The 10,373-nt window shown below is 34.8% G+C and overlaps 1 protein-coding gene across 1 annotated transcript; it reads left to right on the top strand.

Annotated features, from left to right (window-relative positions):
* The first annotated feature begins 4,084 nt into the window (after positions 1 to 4,084).
* Positions 4,085 to 10,018, top strand: DMRTB1 (DMRT like family B with proline rich C-terminal 1). Its single transcript, XM_058175164.1, has 4 exons — positions 4,085 to 4,508; positions 6,561 to 6,799; positions 8,035 to 8,179; positions 9,918 to 10,018. The coding sequence occupies exons 1-4, from the start codon at positions 4,085 to 4,087 to the stop codon at positions 10,016 to 10,018; spliced, it is 909 nt and encodes a 302-aa protein (XP_058031147.1).
* Positions 10,019 to 10,373: the final 355 nt, after the last annotated feature.

Here is a 10,373-nt window from a genome sequence, read left to right as displayed (position 1 = left end):
TTTCCCCCCACCCTTCAAGCTAACAGTCTTTTAACTCTTCTTTTCTAGTTTTTGAGTATCAGAGGCACTGGCCCCATATTTACATGACAGTTCTGTCTGGGACAGAACCTCTGGGACAGATGTTGATTTATTCCTTCTTCCTCAGTTTTAGGAGCAGCACATATTTGCAGATAGTATTTTTGCTATTTGCTTTTTGGCAGAAGACCCTGACTTCCTACTTACAGATGACAGGAACGGTGGCAACCTCAACAAATTTACGTGATAGGATTAATCAAAAGTCACCTGAAAGCACCCCTAATTATTGTAACTTGTTAATATGACAGAAGCAAATCTGCTGGAGAAAGAAAGGAAAGCATCAAGGTAGAAGATAGAAAAAAACTAGAGGGAAAATAAAGTTCAAAATAGTTGTATGTGGAAAGAAATGACTTTAAAAATGGTTACCTTCATTTTCTTAAATAGCTGTGTGCAAAACCGCATGGCCAATTCCCAGAACACGTACGTTACTTGAAACATTCGATTTTTCCTGTGAACTAAATCAGTCGGAGCATTTGGAAGATGGTTCAACTATTTCAAATGGGAAGCTTATGGAACTGGATTTAATGTTGTCAAGGGCAAAGTCTGGCCCTGAAATAGAAGAGGAATATTGCAAAATGCTTCACGATTTAGAACATTCCATTCTGGAAACAGATGAATCATCTTGGAATGCTTGGCTGGTCTAGAACTGGACCAAGCTGCTTTCTATATCAACTTGCCAACTTTAGCTGAATTGTAGAAAACTAAAGAAAGAGTAGTAATTAGATAAGGAAGCATTTAGAAAGTCCAGGGCTACAGGACAGATAGAAAAATAGCAACAATTATATAAGGTGGCAGTAGCAAACATGATATACTTTTTCTAAGAAAATTGCATGAAGATATTTATTAAAAAAAATCACCAGGGCTTGAGTTCATCTTGAAGATAATCTCTTTTATTCTGCCATTTAAATTACAATATTAAATGAATAAATGTCTTTTATTATACTTCTGTGTGAAACATGTAGTTGCCCTGGAGATTATACTCTATGTAAAAGAGTTTGTTTGTTTTCTAGGCATATAGAGTAGATACCAGGGTTTTAATGTACTATAGTTGATGAGACAATTCAGTTCAAGAATTTATGGCAAAAAGTAAAATTCCATGTTTACCCCAATTTAGAGAATCACATACAATACAGTACAAATAAATACAATTACATCTTTCAGTTCCCTATATGCAGTGGTGGGATTCAGCCAGTTCGCACCACTTCGGGAGAACCGGTTGTTAGCTTTCTGGGCAGTTTGGTGAATGGTTGTTGGAAGAAATCATTAGGGCAGAGAACCAGTTGTTAAATTACTTGAATCCCACCACTGCCTATATGCTATAGCAGTTTACATGTAAGGAAATATAGAATAGCTTTCTCTAAATTTAGATTAAAACCGTTGCCGTCAAATATGCTGTATGATAGATTTCAAAAGATTCCTACCTCTCAAGGATGTTTCCCCTGTAATCTTGAAATTGTGACTCACATTCGACTCCATCGTGAATATAATAAGAGTCTTCAGCTGGATATAATATGGCCTATTTAAAAACTGAGGTCAGATAGAGGTACTTCTTAAAGTTAAATTCTGACATTTATTTTCAATAAAAATCCTAGAATTACAGTGGTGATAGCCAAATTTTAGCTCCCTTTTTTAATGACCCTGTAATCCCTTAATTTGGGAGTAGAGTTGGTGTGACTGGATGGAGATAGTCAAATTTTAACTATGGCTATAAAAAATAATGTCTTTACTAATACATTAAGTTTTAAATTTGTAAAAGTTTTCTGTTGTATCATAAACTTTTTTATTTGCAGTACTAGTTTATGCTAAATCTTTTGATTATGTCTGTGTTTGGGTCTTTTGTACTTTATATAATAAATATTACATTACATCCCATGTATTTAAAAGTAATTGGGTAATTCCATTTTATGAGCGGTTTAATTCTCTAGCATGTGGGTAGGTCTGAGCTTGCCCATGGGCTGGAAGTCATATTATTTATTTACATATACAAAAATAGTATACCTTGTTCTTATCCCTTTTAGAAACCAGTTCACAAAACATAAAAACAACCTTAAAAAGAATGTCTAATTATCAAAACATGTTATTAGACAACAGGGTTAACTACAAAACAAGAAAAGAAATTTCTAAGACATGCATACAGATGTATGTGGATGCACAACTAGGGGTGGCTTTTGAAAGGCTGCTTAAGTGCACAGAAGACATGATTACTTATGTTCTTCAAGAAGATATAGTATGTTTTAAAAGCAGAAAGAAAAAACTACAGGGGTAGTTGACATTGAAGCAAAAGCTGGATCCAAAATTCATATCTATCACTATTAGATAAAACCCTTTTGAAGTTTGAATTAAAGAGAAAATATTAAGAATGACTAAAGTACAAATTCAGAAAACATTTTCTTTTGCACAAGAAGTTTTGTTTGTTTAAAGTATTGCATTTTCCTTATCTTCCATAAAAGCAGCCCGCAGCCATTAAATATTTACACTTTAATACATTACTCTAAAATGCAAAACAGGAGCAGAAAAAACACAATTCACAGTGATAACTGGAAATATTTAAATTATTAGGAAACCAGTCAGTAAATATTGATTTAAATACAGAAAGTCAAATAATATGCTCCTGGGAAAAAAAGGGAAAATGGTCCTTTAGAACTTTCAGGAAGTTGTTCATATGGAAGTGCCTTAGGACTTCCATAGCCCCAGTCCAGTTAATCAAAAGGCGAAAAAGCATTTTCAATAAGAATTAAACTTTGTAAAATTCTGCAGATGCAGATTTATCATTAATGTACAGCTTTTTTTTAACTTATTATTGCTTCTTTATTTGGACAGAGTCTTTTTTTAAAAATCCAGTATGAGTTACTGTGGAATTCATTATTCATATCATAAACAGATTTGTAAATAAGTGGCGCAGTCATAAAAATCCAACATTAAAAAGTCACTGTACAAGGAAACAATTTAATAATATTTTCTTGCAACATAATTAAGCATACAGAATTATTTATAAATTATAGTTTGCTCTTTGTTTACTGTATTGGAATAAGATATAACTTGGGAACCATAGAACACTTTTCATTTTGCAAATTGATAAAAATAAAAATTCATTTCGTAGTAATGATACCACTCAACCCTCTAGGCAATAGGCCAGTTTATTGCATCTTGAAACTAACTTATGGACTGCCTCTCAGGTTCAGAGAGATAAATTTATAAATAGTTAATTTGTACTGAGAAACAGATACATACAATGTCCTCCCAACTTGTGTGGATATCAGAAATCCCAAAGGAAAGAGATTTGGAGTTTATGATACAATCACTGTTTAATAAAGGAAAAAGACAGCTGTTTTCTCTGCATGTCACAAGATATGAACTCATGCACATCTTAACCAATTACTGTCTGAAGTTCAGAATTGAAACAAATGGAGCAGGATAATTCTAAGGTAGCACAGGTATCAAATTCAATTACTTGACTTGTATCTTGTATAAAATGTTCTCCTCTTTTCATCAGCACCATCTCAATTAATATTGCACACCACAGATTCTCCACTGAAGCACAGAACTGTACAGTTTGCATCTGGCCTCTTAAATCTTTCTTGCAGAGCCACCAGAGAACGAAATGTCTTGCCTTCTGCTCACAGAAATTATCTGTGGTCCTAAGAAAACGAAAACTCCACCTTCTTGGCAAAGAGACAAGTTCTGTAGGTTTTGCAGGGATGGAAACCCTTTTCATGTTGAGTTTCCACTAAAACAAAGTTTTCCAGAAAAGGTTTGTTTCGAAATAGTCTCCAGAAATAAAAAGAAGAAAGGAATTGAACTATTTTGTCGCTTATCACAAAATACTACATTTTGTGAGCTGAGACCCAGCACCAAATGTTCCTCCCTTCTTCATGAAGCAGAATTCTTCCCTTTCCTAGGCTAGGGCCCAGGCTTAATTGCTAGATTGTAACTATTTTTGCAAGCAAGGAGAGCAGGTTTCAGTGCATACAATTTTAGTGGATCTAGACTAGAGAGAGAGCTGTCAGCCATGGAGAACCAAGATGGGACTCAGTCTCTTCGGGCTCCAAAATGTTCACGTTGCCGAAATCATGGCTTTGTGGTACCGGTCAAGGGTCATGCTGGTCACTGCAGGTGGAAGCAATGCCCATGTGAGAAATGCTCTCTCATCACTGAACGCCAGAAGATCATGGCTGCGCAGAAGGCCTTAAAAAGACAAGGACCAGATTCACCATCTAGAGACACCTTGCCTCCCACTCAGGGTAGGCCCAGTGAAGAAGGGGCAGCCATTGCTAGCAGTAAGAAGGGCCTAAAAATGAATTCCTCAGAGTCTTCCACTCATGGGTCAGTTGTGCATGAGGGAATTAAAGTGACTTCAGCAGTTAGCTCCAGTACCAGAACAGCGAGTAATCCAACACCACCTAAACCGAGCTCTCCGACCTTCATAGATTTAGGTATGTGTTCTAGCCATAATTATTCAAACATTGGTGATTAGCTATGTCTTCTTTGTTTATGAATTTAACTTTCTATTTGTCCTGAGCATCAGTGATGTATGTATCCTGCTATGCCAATTTATTACTGGTGATGATTTGGATTATTGTTTTTCTTTCCCCTGTCCAAGGGTGATATTGCTTAGCTGTTTATTTATTTATCCTGCTTGAAAGCTGTTCCACCATGCTTCATTGTTGCAAAACTAAATTTACACAGCCAGAATCTGTACTGTAGTTGCAGCAGGCCCAACAAAACATTGACCTGCCAATCTAAAAACAAAGAGTCTGGAATTTATATGATTTGTACTATATTTTTACCACATTCCTTTCAGCAAAGGGAATATTTCACTGTTCATGAAAATAATTTGCTCGATTGGTTTTTATATGAACAAAAGAGAACAGACATACCTTTGACTGCTGCCATCTTTTGTAACAATTTATTTTTGCACTGAATTGATATTGTGCAAGCTGTATTTTGAAGAATATTTAGAGATGCAGTGTATTTAAGGGAAGTATCTTAATTTGAATTTCTCTGCAAAATTCAAATTGCAATGGTTAGCTATTTTTAAATAAAGTGGTGTTAATCAACATCTAAAATACAGGAAAAGTGTAGAAAATATATTTTTGGGGTCTTCTGTGAACTGGGTTGTTTTCTTGCGCTGATGATGTTAGTTTATATGGGTAATGAAACATCTGCAAGAAAAAAATCTGCCTCAGAGAGCACCAAGGATCCCTCATTTAAACCCAGGGCTACAAATATTCTCCTCTAATATTATATTTACCAAGCTGATAATGAACATTGTTCATTAAATCAACAGGTTCAAAATCGTTTATCAAAAGTAAACCTGAAACAATGCAAGATGTTTTACATTTCCTAATTATTCAGAATTTTTGTTACATTAAAAATAGCTTATCTTCCATTCTGCTGTCTTACTTTTTTAATTGGGATCCATGTTGTGTTCTATTTATGAATATGGATTGCCATCTACTGGCTTGATATAACATTAAATACTATTAAGATACCTTGCAATTCATTTTTGTTGCTTGATCTGATAACATTAAGTTTTCTACTTAAGAGAAAAAAATGAATTTGTTTATTATGGTTCATTCTAATTCAAAGGGTCACTGAGTTATAGGTTTTTATTTGTATTGAAAAAAATCAGAAGTTCCTTGTTTATATAGTTTTTTTTTGTTATTGTTGCTTGCACTTCCTAATTTTGATTTATTTTTTTGTTGCCCTTTCTCCTTTTATTAACTCCTTTTCTTTTCTTTTCTTTGCTTGGTATTTTACATTTTTATGAAATTTAATAAAGTTAGTCCAAATTATATAAAACAGTAAATTATAGTATCACATTTTATGTTAATATATCTCCTATTCATAAATAAATAATATTTGATTTAGTTTGAATATTGTGTAATGTATGTTTCTAGCTTCTGCTTCTCTGTGACTAACAAAGGTCTTTATGCATTTTTCCAATTGATACAAATCATGAATAACAACTCTGAATTAGTAGGATCTTGGCCATCTAAGGTGTCTTGATTGTAGGGTCTTTATATATCTCAGTGGAACAATTATGTTAAAAAAACGCTTCTTGCATTTAAGCTGTCTACGCATTCTTCAATGTTTTCATGGTTATACCTGATAGGACACCTAAACTTCTTGAAAGTTTAATTAGCCAAAATGCAACACTTTTAGGGTGTTAAAATACCATACAGACCACTATATGTTGTTGATACCAGCCAGTTTGGTCTAGTCATTAAGACACCAGGCTAGAAAGCAAGAGGCCATGAGTTCAAGTCCTGCTTGGCCACAAAAGCCTGCTGGGTGATTTTAGGCCATTTACTCACTCCCAACTCACCTCACTGGGAAAAAAAAGAGGAGAAAGGTGTGTCTAATATGTTCCCCCTTTGAGATATTTGTAAAAAAGATAAAGGCAGGATACAAATAAACAATCAAATACTGGTAACCCATTTAATCCAGCCACCATCCATTTAATCTAACTTTTTTTTTAATAGACCATCCCAATTTGTCTCAAGAATGTATTGCTGTGTGTCCAGAATTTGGGGAGAGGGACCCTCCCAAAATGTATCCTGGTTACTCTGGGATGTATCCTTATCATCCATTTTCAATGGGATTCACTATCAATCAACCAGCTTACAGAGGCCCATCTCCTGCGCCTGTTTTGCCTCTACAAACAAGTTTCAGACACTTTTCCAGCAATCATGGCCCAAGTAGTGTTCCTGCTTCTATACCAGTAAGTATAGTTTTCTCCAGTCATGGTTTAATACAGCTCACATAAGCACAACACCCTCAGGTGCCTTTTGTAGCTAGCCATTGGAGTAATAATTTTGAATCAATGGCATATTTTGAATTTTGAATATCTTGATTGTACTGTGGTAAAATGGTTATCGTGTGAGGCATAGTCAGTCACAAAACACCAGAAACCAAACCAGTAAGATTACTACTCCTTTCTACTTACTCTCCCATGGTCACATTTTTTTTTGATCGGATAGTCACGTATCCACATAAAGCAGCACCTGGCTGCATGTGTTTCAAAAACTGAATCTGAGCTCAGTTTTTGGCAATAAAATGGATGGCACTATGCTTTTCAGCACATTCGCATTCCATTTTTTTTTCAATTAAAGAATGAAATAAGTGCCAAGGGAAATGCCTAAAGATGCTGGTATCTTGATGCTGCCATACTGGGAACCCACTAAGTTTGGATAGTATGCAGACAAGATTGACGAATCATGAATAGCTGCTAGGGCTGTACACTAATTTAAATTCTATTGAGTTCTATTCTAGTTATGAATGTCAATAGAATTTCTGAGAAAATCTCAGAGGTTCTATTTTTAGAATTGTCCATTTAAATTGGCTGCACATTGGTATGTCCACATTCTTCAATAGAACATTGATTTGAATGCACTGTTGATGGTTTACTCCATTATAACCTCTGGTTTAGTTAATGCAACTGCTAATACATCCAGTGGTAAACAAGAACAAGAAGAACAAGAAGCAATGGGTGGAAACTAATCAAGGAGAGAAGCAACTTAGAACGAAGGAGAAGTTTCCTGACAGTTAGAACAATTAATCAGTGGAACAATTTGCCTGCAGAAGTTGTAAATGCTCCAAAAATGGAAATTTTTAAGAAAATGTTGGATAGCCATTTGTCTGAAATGGTGTAGGGTTTCCTGCCTGGGCAGGGGGTTGGACTAGAAGACCTCCAAGGTCCCTTCCAACTCTGATATTATTATTATTATTATTAAATGTGATTGGTGAGTTAATCTAAAAGTATGGGGAAAAGAATGAGTAGATAGATAGATAGATGATAGATAGATAGATAGATAGATAGATAGATAGATAGATAGATAGATAGATAGATCTATCATAAGATAATGAAATATGTTTTGGCCTAAATTTCATGACTTTATAGCTACCATCTGCATAGCTCAGTTCACCAGCCATTCATGCACCTTTGTTTTTATATAGCTACAGGACACAGGTGGGGATTTCCGGCCAGGATACTATACTCCACTCTCACCCTTTATACCCCGAGGCTTTCTGCCAGGGATTCACTACCTTCCACCACCTCTCCAGCTCAACCTTGTGACTGAAGCTACAAAGGAAACCTCTGGTGAGTAATCAGAATATTTTGTTGTGCAGCTGTTACACTGATGTTTGCAATGCACCTACAGGTATTCTTCACTTAGCAGTCACTTAACAACCAGTCAAAATTACAATGGGCGCAGAACAATTGCTTTATGGCCCGTAAAACATTTCTGGCCTTTGTAAAATGTCATGCCATCCCTGCTTGACCATATTTCAGGTGCTTGGCAACTGCCTCGCCTTTATGAATGATGTCCCGTCATCACATGACACATTTCAGAAAATGGGTTCACACTTACAATTGCTTAACAACTGTGGATTCGCTTAATGACCACAATGATTTGCTAGACACACATGATTAGATTTAGATAAGTCTAATGCAACTAGATTTTACCAAGAGGATCATACAGATTTCATAATGTTTATATTGTGCAGATTCAATCTACCTAATTATTTTCTATGTACATTCCTGTACTGCCTGCATAATTCCAATAGCAAATGCTTTTATGATTTTGTAAACCAAAAAGCATTTTTAATTATTAGCCAACATTGAGAAACATCATCTGAACACCTGATTCCATTATTTGTTCAAACTACAGGGGCACATAAATAAAGCATAGGGTCACTTTAATTGTATCTTAAGTATATCTGGGATTAAATCAAGATCACATTACAACACGTGACTTTGGGTGGTAATAAATTGTCTTCTGAAAATATTTAATTTAAAATTTAACTCTGCTGGTCTTCCTCAACTATATAAGAACAATGAAAGAATATTTGTGTAAACTTCAAAAAATTTTTTTAGTGTTTTCTCCAAATAATTTATTGCAGGAGAATCATATTAAATTTACTGAGAATCATTTTTAAATTCTTTCTGCATATATAAATAGAGACTGAATGGCTTTTTTTCAACAGGAAAAACTTTTCCCAAGTGTGTAATCTAATATATTCCAAGATATTCTACTTCCAGAAGTTATATAATATTGTCCACTCTCATAATTAGGTTACAGAAAGTCCTTGAGTTATAACCATAATGGAGCCTACATATTATGGTCGTATGTTGTGACAGTCATAAAGCAGATCGATCATATGACCAACCAGATTTTATGACCATTTTTTCAGCAGTTATTAAGTGAACCAATGGTTCACTGTGGACCAGTTTTGCAAAAAAATGGAAGTGAGTACCAGTTTTTATCAAAACTGTCATAAAATGTAGTCATGTGACCATGGAATACTGCAAATAGCCGTAAATGTGGCTTCATTGCTGAGCACCTGAAGTACAGTCACGTGATTGGGGCGGGTAATGGTCGAAACTTTGAATCCAGGTTGTAAGGCCAGATAGGTCTGTTGTAGCTTGTAACAATTGTTAAGTGACTGGTCATAAGTGGAGAACAACTTGTATTTGAAAAATGGTTCTGCATGGAATAGCTACAGACAGTCAACTAGCTCAAATAATTATTTTCAAACTAATATTTTCTGTAATTGCCTATTTAAAATGGATATATCACTATGCGCATTTTTATTTGTTTACTAGCCTATTAATTTATTAAATAAATAGGAAACAAATGTATTCAAAGTGAAGTAATAAGTATCTTTGTAATACATATTGGAGAGATGGCTCTTCAAACGACACTCTGTAAATAACAGAATTGTGTTGTGAATAAGAATATGTTTTGCTTTTATTATTTAAATAATAGTCATTGAATAAAACATAAGAATTCTGTCCAAGCAGAAATTGTAGACTATTTTTTGCTTCTGTATTTTAGTTTCCACGGAAGACAGCCAGGATTCTGCAGTTATATGTAATCCCAGCCAAACATCTCAAGAAGATGTCTCTGAAGATTGTTCTTCATATAATGAACAGTAAATCTTCACCATCTAAGTTGAACTATTGCCCCTTCAAGTGCCACCTTGCTATAAATGTTATTTTTATTACTTTAAACTATATTGCTGCTAATCCTAATTTATCGGTCAGATAATGTTAGAATACAGCACTTATACAGTTCTATTTGCATTATTGGTTTTCATGTGCAGCTAATATGTCCCACTAGAATTTGTTGTCTTGATGCCAAGTTGCAAGTTTAGAAAGATATGCCTGTATTGAAAATTATCAGTGTAGTCCCCTAATTGCATGTCGGATAGTGAATGCAGGCAGAGCTCAGAAGTGATGTATGTTGTGAGAAGTCAGATGTGCTCAGTAAATATCTATGACTCTACCATAA

The sequence above is a fragment of the Ahaetulla prasina genome, chromosome 3 (genome assembly GCF_028640845.1).
Source record: "Ahaetulla prasina isolate Xishuangbanna chromosome 3, ASM2864084v1, whole genome shotgun sequence".
In the NCBI taxonomy this organism is placed as follows: Eukaryota; Metazoa; Chordata; class Lepidosauria; order Squamata; family Colubridae; genus Ahaetulla; species Ahaetulla prasina.
The sequence above is the reverse complement of the archived record's forward strand: the minus strand, read 5'-3'. Positions and strand labels throughout refer to the sequence as shown.